The following is a 17,224-nucleotide window of genomic DNA, read 5'->3' on the forward strand; positions in this document are numbered from 1 at the left end:
CTAGCCAGGCATGGTGGTGGGCTCCTGTAATCCCAGCTACTTGGGAAGCTGAGGCACAAGAATTGCTTGAACCCGGGAGGCGGAGGTTGCAGTGATCCAAGATCATGTCACTGTACTCCAGCCTGGGAAACAGAGCGAGACTCTGTCTCAAAAAAATAATAATAATAATACAAAAAATTAGCTGACTGTGGTGGCGGGCACCTGTAATCCCAGCTACTCAGGAGGCTGATACAGGAGAATCACTTGACCCGGCAGGCAAAGGTTGCAGTGAGCCAAGATGGCGCCACTACACTCCAGCCTGGGTGACAGAGCAAGACTCTGTCTCAAAAAAAATAAATAAAATACAAATAAATAAATACAAATTTAATTTCAGATAACAAATTGTACACTATATTTGAAATTATGGGTGTTCCTTTGCTCAGAAGAAACATTTTGTCGCCTTTTTCTGCCTCTAATTACATCTCACCCCCACTCCCATATTTATCTTAACCATTTTTACTATGCCAATACGTCATGTTCATAATAAAAAGTTTGGAAAAACTAGCGCTCTATGAAATATCTTCTGGGAAACAGTGATCCAGAAAAATCACTCCTTTAAATGATGAGTAAGCTAAGAGCCAGAGAGAGTAACCTGGTTTAACTGAGCTGTCAGGGCCAGCAGCAAGACAGAATTGAGGTTTCCCGGCTCCAACTTTCTACCACGTTTCACTGCTTCCAGTTAGTCTCACAACTGCTGCTGTTGTCAAGAATCTCATTATTTTTGGAATATTGTACTTTCTCCAATATAAAAGCAAAGTTTTCAGTTGAGTCCAAGATAAAAATATTCCTCCCAATGTGGCTGCCCCACAACTGGGAGGAACTATAGACCTACCTTTCATTAAATCTTCCCACCACATCCTGATGGGCCTCAGTTCTGTACCTGGAATGCACATCCTAACAAAGACAACATCCATTAACAAAGGCATGCAAACAGTGCTGAGGACCAGGGTCCAAATACAAAGCTCTATCCAAGGAGACATGGGCAATCTTGCTGGAAACAAAATCACTCCTACACACACTGCTGTGCCAAATGGTAATTGCTGAAACTGGGATCAGACACTGAATGCAACGTTGCTTATTAAAATCTTTCACTTTTCCACATTTTTTCTAGCATCCTGTTATATTCATTCATTTCATAAAATTGGCATGCTGTGTGCCAGATACGCTATGTATATATACACTAATGAACAAAGCATGACCTCTGTTCTCATGGCGTTTGGACTGTAATGGACAGAGGAAGAAAAATTAGTAGATAAATACAAATTTTGGCAAATGCTACATATGAAATATAGACTGCACAGATAGCAAGTGGGGGTCACTTATGCAGGGTAGTGAGGGAGGGCCTCTCTGAGATAAGCTGAGGCCTGAAGGGTAAGTAGGTAGCTACGTAAGAGGGAGAGGAAGAACAAACTGATGTGAGCACAAAGTCATTCATTCACTCTCAAATATCTAAGGAATGCTTACTAAATGCCAGGAACTCTTCTAAGATGTGGAAATGCAGCAGCAAAGAAAACTAACTCTCTGTTCCAATCAAATTTATTTATTTATTTATTTAGAGACGTTGTCTTGCTCTGTTGCCCCGGCTGGAGTGCAATGGCGTGACCTCAGCTCACCGCAACCTCCGCCTCCTGAGGTCAAGCAATTCTCCTGCCTCAGCCTCCCTAGTAGCTGGAATTACAGGTGTGCACACCACACCTGGTTAATTTTTTTTCGTATTTTTGGTAGAGACGAGGTTTCACCATGTTGGCCAGGCTGGTTTCAAACTCCTGACCTCAGGTGATCCGCCCACCTCAGGCTCCCAAAGTGCTGGGATTACAGGCATGAGCCACTGTGCTCAGCCCTCCAATGAAATTTAGAGACTAGTACAGGAGGACAGACAAACAATAATAATAATAACTTTAGGTAATTGTCAAGTGCTTTGAAGAAAAATAAAGCCGGTTAAGGAGTGACAGGCGGAGCTGCCTACTATAAACAGGGTGAGGAAAGACCACATGGATGAGGTGGTATCTGAGCAGGGGCTTGAATGCAATGAGCAAGCGAGTCAGGCAGAGGTCCAGAGGAAGCACATTCCAGTGGGAACAGCAAGTGCCGAGGCCCTCGCATGAGTGTGTGCCGGGTATGTCTGAGGACATTTGAGGAGGCCAAAAGGGCTGTAGTGCAAGCGATGATGGGAGAAGTAATGACAGGAAACAGCCCCTAAGATTTGAGGAAAGTCCATTTCATCAGATAAATGCAGCTCAGGAAACCCTAAGTCCAATCCAACCACCATTACTGAGCTGCTGGACATGGGCATGACTTAAAACTTGCCTCTGAAAACTGACTTGGCAACGCTGACAGAGTGAGGAGACCAGCTCTGCATCAGGTGAGACATATCCCTAATTCCTCACCATGTCCTCAGTCAGTGTCTTTTGCTTTGGGAGAGCACAATCTCTGCTGGAGTTGAAATTCTTGCCAAACTGGGAGTACAACTAGCAAATGTTCCTTAGTCATCCATTAGGATAAGGGCCAGTGAGGAGTCTACACATGGTCCTTTTTTTGCAATACACAAATTTAGGCACTGGCATTGCTCCTTGTACAATATCATTCCAGAAAATTTAACTACATAAAAGCTGTATCATATCTGAATCTCACTGGTGTAGAATTTGCAAGTGCCTGAAAACAAAGGTGAAATTCAGAGATTCCTAGGCACACTCATGGACCCTGAGATTTAACTGTAGTGACTTTTTCATTAGTTACAATCAAAGAGCTCTTAGCCCGAGGCCGTGCTGACCACTCACTGGAGCTGCCCAACAGGAATTCTTTAAAGAAAGCAGAACACAGCAAAAACAGATTTACTTGAACCCTCACAATTAAGTTAAAAAACAGATGCTTACCATGGTCATTGTGTACAATTGCTTGAGTGAGTTCATGGTCCGTAGGAGGATGACCACTAGCCCACCACCTTCCACTGTTTCTACAGTCCTGGCCAGCAAGTTTGGAGTTAAGGCTTCAAAATCCTGGAAGAAGGGGGCGTTAGAAAGAGCTGGTCATGCGAATAGCAACCCAAGGGACTTTTTTTTTTTTTGAGATGGAGTCTTGCTCTGTCGCCCAGGCTGGAGTACAGTGGCGCAATCTTGGCTCACCACCCACCTGAGGCTCCCAAAGTGCTGGGATTACAGGCATAAGCCATTGCGCCCAGCCCAACCCAATGGACTCTTACCCAAAAGCCAGGTGATAAGGCAAAAAGAAGACTTCAGAGCACAAAGCAAAGACCATACTTGTTCCCACCTTGACTTCCCAGGGTACACACATAGGGGTACCACAGAAGAGGGCCAAACCCTCGAATATATGAATACCTGGTTTTATATGCCAAAAATGGGTCTCTTATTAGAGACATTGTTAGTTTTATATGTCAAAAATATCTCTGATAAAATCCTATTTGGAAACAAATCTTCCAACCTTCACTGATTCATACCTGAATTTCAGAAACATCTTGCATTTTCTGACATTTATAGCTCAAACCTGTTTGACAAAACTATACCACATGGGGGAGCTACTGCTCACAGGAGTCATTTTTCAGGCAATTGATCATGGCAGCAAGTAGAAGACCACTCCCTACCAATCAGTGATAACCCAGGGCATTTCCCTGAGTAAAGGTGAAAATGAGGCATAATGCCCTCTTTTTTGGTCTCCAAGGTGAGATGCAAGCCAGCAGTATAGGAGACAACCCATATTTTGCGAGGTATGTAACTTGACATAATAATGGGCACAGTCGTAGGTGTATATGATAAACACACAAAAATGTGGGGATTTGTGCTTAATTTTGTCTTGTTTTTTTTGGGAGAATGGGGAAGGGAGGTGGCACAGGAATCAAAGAAACAACGAATAAAACAAAGACCACCAGAGCTTACACACACATGCACACACACAAAGTGAAACTTAGTCTATTAACTTGCCAGGCAAGAGAATACACACCAGTGCAGAAATTCACCAAGTAGTCTCTGAGAGGTAAAGTGAGGGGTTTTTAAGGGCTAGAAAAGGGGAGAGGGGACTTCATGGTGGGTATGCTACTCAGGCACTCTGGACAGGACATTTAAGTGCATTGGTCTGTATCCGGTTGGAAAACAAGTCCCATTGCTCACTGGACAAAAAAGTCTTTGGTGAATGCCAGTAAGGACCTGGGGTCCTAGAGGCACTCAAAGTCTCTGGCATTTGCTTTATCAGCTTTAGCTAGTTAGAACCAGTTATAATAACGCATCAACTTCAGTTCTGGTGTCTCTAGACAAGTGCTGATTTAGGTAGAAAATTCTCTTTTTATACGGGGTAGGTGACCAAGTGTACTTTGGAAAGTGGCCGGGACTTCCACTAATAATGCTTGGGGATAGGGAACATGGGACTGTCCTCTCCTTACTGTACATCTGTTCCCAGTGGAAAGCCAGGCAACCCAAGCAACCCTCAAGACTCTGACTTCAATCGCAGGCTAGAGGAAGCCACCCACCTGCAGCACACACATGCCGAAGGTATTGCCCAGGATCTTGTGGGTCTCGTTGTAGTAGCAGTAGCGAATGTTTGTGGCTGCTATGAAGAGTTCAAAGGGGTCATCCTGCTTTATGTTCAATGTTCCATTCTTTATTTTCTTCTGCAGCTGTCGCATTCTTTTCTTCCGGTGACTGCAATCACACGCCCCCAATCCCATGAGAGCCAGTTAACCAGAGCGGCTAAAGAGTTGGAACCAGGGGAAAGGCTCAGTGATCACCCACTTAGACTTTCAGAGCTAGTAAGGAACTTGGAAGTGTGAGGCCCACTTCAGGTGGAGGGCAGTGGAGAGGCATGAGAGGCATTAGAGTGCTTAAGGACTTGGAATAAGTGATAAGTCTATGTGTGAACTCGAGCAAATACTTTGCTTTAAAAGATGGGTAATAGGGTAGCTAACCCTCACATTTGTCCAAAGCCAGAGCTTGAAACCAAACCTGAGTGGCCTCATTATCTCAGTCATAAGCCAATGCTTCAACTACACTGTGCTGTTCCCCAGAGATCCCAGGAAAGACAAGGTGATGGCACGTTACTTTATTCATCCTTCCTAGAGGACTTCCTCCCCAAGAATGTGGGATTATGTCTTCAAGGGCAGGTCTTACATAAGACAATAATGATACAGGACACAGGGATCAGAATGGAATCTGGACATCTCTAAGGAATTCCTGAATTTTTTTTGGTCTTAAAAACCCTGCATATCCAGCTGCTACTTACCTTTTCCTTTACCAAAAGAGAGAAGTAGAATGTTCTAGAATGGAGGATTACAGCTGATCAAAATTTTACCATAGTTCTCTAACTTAATAGCTAGAACAAAGGCCTTTCCTCCTGTGGGCCTTCACTTCCTCATCTATGAACCAAGGCAGTGGGTGAGTTTATCTCCACTGTCCCTTCTGGCTCAGGCCTTAAGCCCATGACTTACAAGCAGGCATTAGCTTGAACACAATGCTCTGCCAGAGCAAGACAGGGCTGGGGCAGAAGAGCTATAAGAGGTACAAAAGTAGATTTTTAGAAGTGAGGCCAGGTGGTTTAAATTCAAAAGGCAAATCTGCCCAGAAGACTCTGAACTGCCTAATTCCACACCCATCTCATATTTGCCAAATGAAAAATATTGAAAACCAGAAGCCCTAAAAACTTAAAATTCTGGGATAGGCAACAGGCCTTATTCTCAATCTGTATTCAAAATGCCTACCTCTCTAAATATGAGAGTATATACAACAGAATACCAATTATGGTTCAAAACTACATACCAGTAATATATACCTAGATGCTGACAATGCCTACACAGTGAGATGCTTTTTATTTTCATCTTTGGGTTTTCTGCACTTTTCACATTTCACAGTAAGGGCTCTTATGATTGTCTGGTTTCCTTTAGGCAGAATCCCTTCACTTTAAGACCACAAGACAGGGGCAAGTTTAGCCTCTGGTACTAATTTAAATTAAAATAATTTTAGAGCCTGTTAACAACACATCCAACTCAATGTATACTGAATACCTATGATAAACATGCTAAATCAGTTGAAAATATGAAAATACAAAGATAAATAGGAGAGGGCTCCTAACTGAATGAGCTTATCACCTGAAAGTGAAAAAAAAAAAAAAAAGAAAAAAAAAGAATGTAAGTCACAGTATGTGACTCCACCCTAAAGAAAAGCATCCATTAGCAAGCATTATAGGAGAAGGACAAGTGCAGAGGAAGGTAGAGGAACAACCAGGTATGACTGGGGGGCTCAGGAAAAGTTTCATGGAGGAGGCAGGCCCTGAGAAACAGGGAGGATTTCAATAGGTGATATCAGGGAGGTGGAAGTAGCATTCCAAGCAGAGGAGACAGCATGAGCAAAGAAAAGGAGGGAGGTTAGTCACAGCATAAAGCAGCCAGAGCTGGAGACAGGCTTTCAAAGTCAGATGAGAGATGAGCACATTTGGAAATTAGAAGAGGTTCAAGGACAGAATCGCACAAGCCAGCTAGGTTTAGAGTAAGGAGACAAGATCCAGAGAAAGAGAAGAGCTCTGGAAGGTGGTCTGAGTAAAGACACTGAAGCCAAAAAAGGAGACTATTTCTGAGGTGATGCCATGGTGGTTATCTGCCAAGGAACAGCACTACCCACCCCATCCCAAACTTCTCCAAACACAAAGTTGTAGGTAGAACTTCCAACTTCCTATTATGCTATGACCAACCCCACCCTCCTCTAGCCAGGGGTGGGCATCTTTCCACCAGAATTTTGGGAAAAAGTCTGATTTCCACATGGCTGGGCCTGAAACAAGGAAAACTCAAGTGTTGTTTCTGCTAGGGGGGCAACAGAAAACAGAAAGCTGGTCTGCAGTGAGAAAGCTGGTCTGCATAGAGCAGATATGCCGAGATGACAGACTGAGCTGGGAGCATTAGCACTCTGACTCTAGATCACCCATAAGCAGAGCTGAAATCTTATCCCCTTGGATACCAGGAAATATCCCATATACCTCAATGAAATCCCTTTGTGCCAAATTGTGTTTGTGTTGAAAGCCTGTTATCTATGACTAAAAGTCTTGACTACCACAGCTTCAAATAGCCAACTGTCAAATATAGCAGTGAACTGGTAGAAGAGGCAGAGCTCTGAAAAGGAGGAGAAAGAGAGAGAAAAGTTGACACATTAGGCATCAAGCTGCTGGGGATGTCTAACTGCACAATGTGATCACAATTATAGAGGCAGAAACCAGACTGCAAAAGTGGCTACTAAGTGCAAAAGATTTCTGTTTTAAGGTATATAGCAATAAAAATGGGGGGAAATGCTAACCTGAGAGAGAAATCTGGGTATGTAAGTAATCAGCTTTTGATAACAGAAAAATCTGAGCATGTTTACAGGAAGGAGAAAGTTTCCAAAGGGTATGGGGTGGCCAGCAGAGGAAAGACAATACAGGTCCTGAAAGAGGTGAGGGAGGAGACACAGGGTACATAAAGGGGTTTTCCTTGGACATGGGATGAGGCATATCCCCCCTCCATGAAAGAAGGGGAGAAAAAGAGAGAGAGTGAAAAGTGGAATAAATTTGAGGTAGGAAAGACAGTTTGAAGGAACTTGCAATGAGATGGGCTTAATCAGCCTAGAAAAGCAGGAAGGAAAACCATATGCAGAAGGCAAGGCATTGGATTGGTGACTTAAAAAGCATGAAAATGATTTGAAACTTATTTTCAGGAATGAAGAAAAGATATTAGCTCCATTTGTCCTCAGAAATAGCACCTCCACTAAAGACCCTTAAAAAGTATGTGAAGGAATCATTTCCTGGCATTTAACTAATGAGCAGGAATTGTAAGTTGGATAAAACACATGAAGAGCCCAGCTTACCTGCTAAACCCCAGCTCTTTCTTATAACACCACAGCACTGAAGGCCGAGCCTTCACAGTTGCTTTGGATAACATGTGATGAAGTATTACCACCTGCCAAACAAAAAAGTCACAGAATTTCAGGCACAAAAGAGATTTTAGAGACTGCCAGGCTTAAGACCTCATTTGACAGATGTGGAAACTAAATTGAGGGCCAGGGAAAGGAAGTGTCCAAGGTCCCAAGGCGAGCAATGACCAGGTTTGGACTAGAAGCCAGGTCACATACAGTTAACCTTGTGGTCAACCCACCACCCCAGGCTTCAAAAGGTATTAGCTTGTCCGCTAATCAATCTAAATACAGAGAATTTACCACTTCCAGGAAATAAAGAAAGGTTCCCACTAGGCATCTTACCAGCCAAAGAGATCTTAATGCCATTATGTCCTGAAACACCAGAGTGCTTAAACATGCTGATTCTTTGGACAAGATAAAAAGTAATTCAGGAAGCATTTACCAGGTCATACCTGATCTTTTCCTCGATCCCCAACTACAACAAAGAGAGATCTTTGCCGCTCAGCTACCCCATTCTCAATGAGAATCCGGATTCGGTTATCCACCTTTTTCCGATGCATGGTGAAAAATTATTACTAAAAGAGAAAGAAACACAACTGGCCATGTGCACTAGATTGTCTAAGGAACATTAGCTGGCTGCCTCTTGTGGGACCAGGGACTGTGCTAAGCATATCTATAAATATTGTCTTACTTAACCCTCTAAGAGCTCCATAGGAAGACATCAGCCTCTGGTTTTAAACTCAGGAAACCTTGGGCTTGGGAGGTGAGAAAACCTTCCCTCAGCCTGGGAAGCCTGTAATTCACCTCTATTAAAGATTTTTTAAAAGTCAGAAACTTGTATATTCAAAAAAGTAGGAGAATGACTAAAATACATTAAAGGTATATCCAAATATCCAAAACATTTTGTTTGTTTTTGAGACGGAGTCTCACTCTGTCGCCAGGCTGGAGTGCAATGGCATGATCTCAGCTCACTGCAACCTCTGCCTCCTGGGTTCAAGCAATCCTCCTGTCTCAACCTCCCAAGTAGCTGGAACTACAGGCGCATATGCTGGCCAGGATGGTCTTGATCTCTTGACCTCGCAATCTGCCCGCCTCAGCCTCCCAAAGTGCTGGGATTACAGACATGAGCCACCACGCTCGGCCAAGCATTTTTAATAACTAAGGATATGGATATAGATGCTTATGACAGGATCATGACAGAATAAAGTATGATAACGTTTCTTATGCATACACATAACAGAGGGGAAAAAAAAAGACTGGAAGGAAATACCAAAGTATAAAGTAGCTACTTCTGGATGGTGGGACTTTTATTTTATTCGTTTTTGTGGAATCTTAAAAAATTCACGTGTTACTAATAAAGTCAGGGAAATCAATAACTATCAGTGAATAATTCCATGATGTAATGTGACCAACTGTTTCCTCATTTTAGGGAAAACGATATTGAAGCCTTAGACAGACCTCAAAAGTTCTCGCCGGGCGTGGTGGTTCACGCCTGTAAGCCCAGCACTTTGGAGGCCGAGGCGGGTGGATCACCTGAGGTCAGGAATTCGAGACCAGCCTGGCCAATATGGCGAAACCCTGTTTCTACTAAAAATACAAAACTTAGCCGGGAGTGGTGGTGGAGCTGCAGGAGAGGCTGAGGCAAGAGAATCACTTGAACCCGGGAGGCGGAAGTTGCAGTGAGCCGAGATGGCGTGCCATTGCACTCCAGCCTAGGCGACAGGGTGAGACTCTTGTCTCAAAAAAAAAAAAAAAAAAAAAAGTTCTGTATTACCTACAGTAAAATACTGCATCATCACAATAAATACATCAAAAAAACATCAGAAGTATCACTGTAAAAGTAACATGCCTAGATGTAAAAGTGACATGCTACTTAGAAACTCTGGTACCTACTGCATTATAAACATACAACTCATTTACTGAAACTTACCATACCGTAACTGTCCCTTCTAACCTTCCAGTCCAAACAGATTTTAGCATATGTCTTACTATAAAACACTAAGTCACTGTCAAGGACCCCAATTTATAAGTAAAGGAGAAAGTATAAAGAATTCAAATATCCCGAGGCAGAAAAACGACAGAGACAGAATTCACACTCAAGTCTTCCTGACTCCAAAGCCTGAGCTCTTCCCAGTTCACCAATCTTCTCAACTTGTAAACCTTGTGTTGCCGGCCACATAAAGATCCCGCAAAAATCAATCAACAACTAATTAACGGGGGCTGCCTTTTGCTCTAGCTACTGTGGGAGCCCCAGAAGTAGTACTACAAGGCCCTTGACTTCAAGCTTGCATTCTTCTTGAAGAAGGTATTTAAGAGAATGAGATGAGGAACAAGAACACAGGTAAAATTAGATGAAAAAAAAAAAAAAAAAAACCAGCTATACTGAGGGACCCCGTCAGATGAAGGAAGGGCTTAGATTACTACGGGCTGAAGCTGTCATGGAAGGCCTGGAATGGGAAGACCTTGAAGGAGATGATTATTTTTCACTCACTCATTCATTTGTCTATCTACACATAACATCCATGTGGCAGGCACCACTTTAGGTGCACTGGCAAACAAAACCAAGTCCTGAATGTGACTGCTGAATAGAGTATAAAGGAATGTACACAGTGAAGGATTTAAGAACGTGGAAGGATCTGGAATCAGATTACCCTAAGTATAATGCCCACAGCTGCAGCCAGGCACTGCGGACAAGCTCCACGGAAAGCAAGTGTTGTCACCCACCCGTTCACCCCGACTCCCCAGTTACAGGCACTTAGAGGGTGGGTATCGAGCCACGCAAATCCTCGAGGACGCTCGAGAAGCACGCGCCGAGAGTGGCTGCGTATTGGAGAGGTGACTCTGTTATCTTGGAGCGCCCCAAAAGAGGAGTGGAGGACAGTTGGCGTAGGCCAGGTATCCGTCCGGATGCAGAGCCTTCATCCTGAGGCCGGTCCCCTCTCGGCCCAGGAAGAACACAGACAGCGATCTTGGCATCCATACCCGGCCCTCCCGCGTTAGGTACCTGCGCCCCGAGCCCGGCGGATCCCAGCCAGTGGAGAAGGGGAAGCACGTGGAAGCACGGAACAACTCCGAAAGAGAAGGCACAGCTGACTGCCCCTAGCGGATGCCTGGTGGCCGGGTCACGGAGTTAGCCTGGCTCCGCGGCACGCGCCCCCTCAGGCACTGGTAGACAGCACGTGCGCAAGCGCATTAAAGTCGCAGCGATGGCGAGCGAGAAGGGACCTTCCTCAAGGCTGTCGCTGAGTAATGTCGTAAGCCACCAGAGGCGGAGCTGAGGCCTAGCTGTCCACTGCGGTTGCGCATTTTAGTCCCACTGCTCGCGGTAGCTGGAGTGTTGGGTGCGGTTTGCCTTTTCACGCTTCATATCCCAACTAAGGTACCTTGGCTAAGAAGGGCAAAATAGATGTCCGCACCCCAGGGCCTGCCCACGTAGGTCCAGGGTTTTCAGCGTCAGCCTGGATACGCGAGACGCGAGGGATCCAACGATTTGTGCTCAATTTAACCGATCCCCGTAAGTTGAGGAAACTCGGCCAACAGACCTATTTTATTGGTCTCGCTTGGCCCTCCACCCCCACAGTACTGATCTTACAGATGGGAATCCTGTAATCTACCCATGACTGCGGCAGCTGTACTTTGCAGGCTCCCATTAGGCCTGCATATGGTCGTCAAATGAAATTACTCCCCCTGGGCTTCTAGTGAACTCCAAGAACATGACTACAAGGACAGCCTATACATAGTGTTGCATTCTTGACTTTGGGGCAGATCGCTGAACTTCAAAAAACATTATCAACTGCTTGATGTTTCCTCCTGGATACCGCAAATGTCTGAATCCAAACCCCTTCCCCAGATATACACTTACAATTTTAATGTCATCAGCAGCATCACCCATTTAATCCAACATCCATCATGAAATTTTTAGTTCATTCAGCAGAATGTCAATATGCCCATGCACTATTCTGCTCACAAGGGATAGTGACCGAAATGCTCCTGCCCCTCGTGGTTAATTCTAGGTTAAGTTTTAAATGCTATTAAGCGAAAGTATCCAGTGAGTAAAGTGACTAAGGGTACTATTTTAGAAGCGAACACTGAAGGCCTCTGACTGGGGGACACTGGATGGAACAAGGATCTGAAATTTAGTAAGAATGAGCCCTGAGAATATCTGAGTGAAAAGCTTCCCCATGCCGAAGATGTACATACAAAAGCTCCAAGATGGGGAAGCAGTCCTGGCAAAGCAGTCAGTGTGGCCAAAGCAGTGGGCAAGTGAGGGGCCAGATATAGAATTTAATTCTAGTCATGATGAGAAACCATTGGAGTTTGTGGGGGACAGGAAAATGAGAAAATCTGCTTCGCCCTCTTAAAAGGCTTCCTGGCCGGGCGCGGTGGCTCACGCTTGTAATCCCAGCACTTTGGGAGGCCGAGGCGGGCGGATCACGAGGTCAGGAGATCGAGACCATGGTGAAACCCCGTTTCTACTAAAAATACCAAAAAATTAGCCGGGCGTGGTGGCGGGCGCCTGTAGTCCCAGCTACTCGGAGAGGCTGAGGCAGGAGAATGGCGTGAACCCGGGAGGCGGAGCTTGCAGTGAGCCGAGATCGCGCCACTGCACTCCAGCCTGGGTGATAGAGCAAGACTCCGTCTAAAAAAAAAAAAAAAAAAAAAAAGGCTTCCTGTTATGCAAAAACTAAATCACAGGAAGGCAAAGGTAGAAAAGAGGAGAACAATTACAAGCTATTGTAGTCACCTGTGCTAGGATGGTAGTCGTGGTAGTGGTTAGAGATATTAGATAACTCTGGATATTCAAGTTAGAACCACGTGGACTCACTTAAGGATTAGAATCAGGTTATAAAAGTAAATTGAAGATGGCACCCCAAACATTTGCTCTGAGCAACTGGATGAATGAACAACTGGTGTTGGGTAATCAAGGAGTTGACTTGGAATATTGAGAGATTCGTATCAAGATATTGAATGAGTTTTGAGAGGTTTGGGACCTAGAAATATTCAGGACTAAAATGCTGATCATATTCAAAATCATGGGATTGAATCAGATCACCCAGGGAAGAATACAGCTAGAGATGAAGTCTGACATCCAAGACCTGGAGAAATCAGCAAAGGATACTGAGTAGTGTGACCAGTGACATAGGGAATCTATAGACTCCATTCACCACCACCACCCCATCCGCACCTTAAGTTGGAATCCATCATTTGTCACATGGGCCACTTGAACAAGCCTGCTTACCATCTCTTGGTCCATATATGTTGTTCATTGCATTGAATGTTCTTTAAATGGTAACTTTATTAAGTGAGCCACCATCCCCACCCCAAACAATACAGTTTTTTTTTGTTTGTTTGTTTTTTGAGACGAAGTCTCGCTCTGTCGCCCAGGCTGGAGTGCAGTGGCACGATCTCTGCTCACTGCAACCTTCATTTCCCAGGTTCGAGCGATTCTTCTGCCTCAGCCTCCCGAATAGCTGAGACTACAGGCACATGCCACTACGCCTGGCTAGTTTTTGTATTTTTAGTAGAGACGGGATTTCACCATATTGGCCAGGCTGGTCTCAAACTCCTGACCTTGTGATCCACCCGCCTCAGCCTCCCAAAGTGCTGGGATTACAGGCATGAGCCACCACGCCCAGCCCAACACACAGCTTTAAAACCTTCAATAGTTTGCAACTGTTCTTAAGAGACAAAACGTGGGATACAACTATTACGCCGTCCATAGTAGCCTTTACCTGTTTCTCTAACCTGTAACTCTGCTAGTCTTTTCTCTTTCCACTTGATCCTGATAACTTTCTCAGTCACTGGTGATCAGATGTGTAGGTATGTTCTTCTCTCCCTTTCTTTGACTAGTCTACTACTCCTCATCCTTCAAATCTAGCTCAATTACCCCTTTCAGTTAAGTCTCCCCTGATCATTTTAACTAGGGTATACACTCAGTCATGGCTTTAATATCTACCATCAACCACATTGCTCCATCATGGCATTTGCTACACTTTGGTGTCATATCAGTGTGATTAGACAGTTCAATGAAAGCAGAAACCACAGTAATTTCTGTCACCACTAAATGCCTAGTGCTTGGCATGATGCTGGGCAAAGGATACCCTAATTTGCTGAATAAAGCCTTAGTTCAGTTGCTTAATACAGTGTGTCTCCCTATTAAATACAGTACTTAAAATTGGTATTTCCAAGTAAGCAATAATACACAAATGCCTTTGCTAGATGATCAGGAACAAAACTGCTGATCTTCCACTGCCTCTACTCAAAACAGCCGTACTGCTAATGTAACTGGATTAGGCTTCAGAACAGCTTGTTAAAAGTAGGATATTAGTAGTAGAGGCTGAGAAATGTATTAGAAGATGAGGCTATCAGATTTCTTTTATAAACCTTTTCCTCTCCTCACACCAGTAGCACTTCTTCACTTACAGCTTTTGCTGGATGGTTTTTAACAACTTAAGCAGACTTCGTTCAAAGATGGTGAGAAAACCAGGCTTTCATATAATTTAATCTAGTGTAATTTTAAACATTCACTAGTCTTTTCCAGTATTTTTGTAGAATTCAAAATGGAAAAAGGTATGAAGACGAGCCTTAACAATTTACTTTCATTTTCCTAAGGGGTTTTCCTCCCCATTAACTCCATAAAAAGGACAAGATCAAGGGCAATACTGATTCTGTGAAATCTAACTTATAATCACCTAAAATTTGGAATGCTTAAAAGAACCGAAGTGGAATGCAGATTCAGGAGCTTAAAGATAAAATGGAGGGTTTGAATTCGGCACTTACCTGCATTCCATTTCCTCTAGTTATATTACTGAAAAGATAATGAACAAATGTCCTAAAACACTTAGAAAGCTAACTGCTCAACTAGTTGTTAACTGATCACCTCAGTTAATGAACCTTCTGAGAATAAGCACACATTCTATGTCTCCTTTAAGTGGAAGAGTCTCCCACCTAAGAGTTGCATATAAAAGGAGACAGAAGAACTGTAGAAGCTAACTGATTAGAAATACTTAAAGGATATTTGTTTTAATATCAAGGTACAATGATTGAAAAAAACTTTTCCATATTTTTTAGGAATTATTAGGATCTGGAAATAAAACTGCCCTAATCAAGGTAATCAATGACATTCTACCTTTTTAGGTTTTAAAAAAGAAGTTTCATATCCACAAGATGATTTATATTGTGCATATACAAAAGTATTTTATATGTGAGCTTGCTACACCAAGAGGCTACAGTGACATGTGTGACAATCGTTTCCTTGAAACTCCGCTAAAATATGCATTTGACCAAACAAAAGGCCTTCTGCAGCTAAGACAAGCAATCACATATTATACAGAATGCTTAGAACCAAAATTCAGATCTTAATGAGACTTATTGAAAAGTTCTCTGCCCCATAATGAGGCACCCCTTTAAAAATATGGTCTAAGTAGAGACATAAAAGATATACATTTAAACTGTGATGGTAAAATAACCAAAAAAAGTAAAATTATAGTTCAAAAAAATCAAACAATTCTTTGAAAAAACATACATAGAAATAGTCAAACTATGAACACCTTTACACATTCACAACATCTGCACTAATGCATAGAAGTTCAAAACCTAGAAGGCATTTCTCCCCCACCCCTTCTCTGAAACCGATTCATAGAGGTCACTGTGTAAAGAACTTCCTTCAGTCCTGATTGTAAATGTCATGAAATTATTTTCTACACAGAGAGCAAATTTAGTTTTATATAGGACTGCAAGCATACATCATCTAGGGATTACCCAGTAAACCACAAATATTTTATCCATTCCCCTAAGATACAGATAACATATGGTTGTGGTACATCCCAGGCAGATGTCATTTAAAGCACGCAAGGGGAGGTGCTAGCAAAAAAATACTCATTTGCCAAAGTAACAGGTTTACCCTTCCAATATGATGTACCACAACCACACATGAGAAAAGTCAAGAACTTATTTTATTTTATTTTAAAATAAACATTGAAGATCCCCCATTTCCCACCACCCTACAAAACTTCTGAATGTGGAATGTTCAACAGCCTATCCATTTTGGTAGGTTACAAAACCAGCAAAAACTCCAGTTGTCTAATGATGAATGTTTGAGAATAGTTTTGTTTTTAAATAGCTGAGCACCTACTGGAATAATTCCTGGGCTAAATGCTGAAAATAAAATTTAATTTCTGCACAGAAAATACCATTCACTTAGTAGCCTTTGCTTAAAGGTGGGATTAATTCTCCATGAAGTCAGAATGAGACAATAAGCAGCATTAAGTTCATAGGCACACACAACTAGTGCTCAAACTGCTAGCACAAATTCCAACAGAGTACATAAGGCTAAGTCACTACTCAAGTGTCCATTTCCATCAAATTTAGAGACTCTCCCTATGCATCTAAGGGAAGGAATTATCACTTTGAATATAAATGCCTCCAGGAGAAACGGAGAATTCAGTTAAGGTTAAATTAGACAAAAGATAGTAAGTGCGAGTACTAGAGAAATGTTGCTGGAGATAACCATAAAATTTGTGACACTAAGGTGGCATGGGTGAATCACATAAGCTGCTAGCTGTTGAACACCAGTGTTTCAAGATACAACTTTTATAAACATGTTTTATTTGTTTTGCTTATACCATCAGAACTGAAACTACTGTCTGTGATTTCCCTGAAACAGGGAAATCAATCTAAAACACATACTGGTGCCTTTCAAAAGATAGCAATTGAAAAGGGTGGTAGCAGCAAGCATTTGGTATCTTTTCCTTTTAAAAAAAAAGCTTTCAAGCTGAAGGAAAAACATGTGACCAACAGTGTTATGATTATCCACTAGAGATTTTCATCAGTACCTGTACCAATTTAGGTGACAATACAGCAAAATCCAAGGATTAGTGACAGACAATGTACATGTCATAAGGAATGATAGATAGTACCAATCCTTACAAAAGTCATTGTCTGAAAGAAACTGTTAAGTGTTCAAAAAGGTATCTAAATACTTCACATTAAGTACAGAAGCGGCCATCCAGATTACATCCCATATTTGTTGCATATTTTTCAAAAAGTGCCAATCAAAGCCTAATTTTGCATCTTGGCTTTGTCTTATACAGTATCAGCTGTTAAAAAGCATTTTACATGTGTTTTTAACCACAGTCGTTTGGCCAGATGAACAGTGCTGTGTCAAAGCTGGTAGCCAGCCTTATATGTGTGATTAGGACCCATGCATAATTTGGTATGCATCTGAACGTTCAGTGCTCCAATTTAACTGGAAAAGCTGTGAAATGCAGTTGTTCTGCCAAACCACACTCCACTCCTTTCATCTTCCT

General features: G+C 42.8%; 1 protein-coding gene across 2 annotated transcripts in view; it reads right to left on the reverse strand.

The window, feature by feature from the left end:
- Positions 1–11,092, reverse strand: part of NAT10 (N-acetyltransferase 10) — a 41,259-nt gene extending 30,167 nt beyond the window's left edge. The window contains exons 1-6 of one of the 2 annotated variants that reach the window (XM_032166291.2): positions 10,921–11,092; positions 8,369–8,491; positions 7,869–7,960; positions 4,517–4,688; positions 2,913–3,035; positions 872–933 (exon numbers count right to left, since the gene is read on the reverse strand). In XM_032166291.2, the coding sequence (XP_032022182.1) occupies positions 872–933; positions 2,913–3,035; positions 4,517–4,688; positions 7,869–7,960; positions 8,369–8,476 (557 nt within the window). In that variant the 5' untranslated portion in view covers positions 8,477–8,491; positions 10,921–11,092. The remainder of the gene's footprint in view (positions 1–871; positions 934–2,912; positions 3,036–4,516; positions 4,689–7,868; positions 7,961–8,368; positions 8,492–10,920) is intronic. The other variant, XM_032166294.2, reaches the window with a different exon arrangement.
- Positions 11,093–17,224: the final 6,132 nt, after the last annotated feature.

The sequence above is a fragment of the Hylobates moloch genome, unplaced genomic scaffold (assembly GCF_009828535.3).
Source record: "Hylobates moloch isolate HMO894 unplaced genomic scaffold, HMol_V3 SCAFFOLD_11, whole genome shotgun sequence".
Taxonomy (NCBI): Eukaryota; Metazoa; Chordata; class Mammalia; order Primates; family Hylobatidae; genus Hylobates; species Hylobates moloch.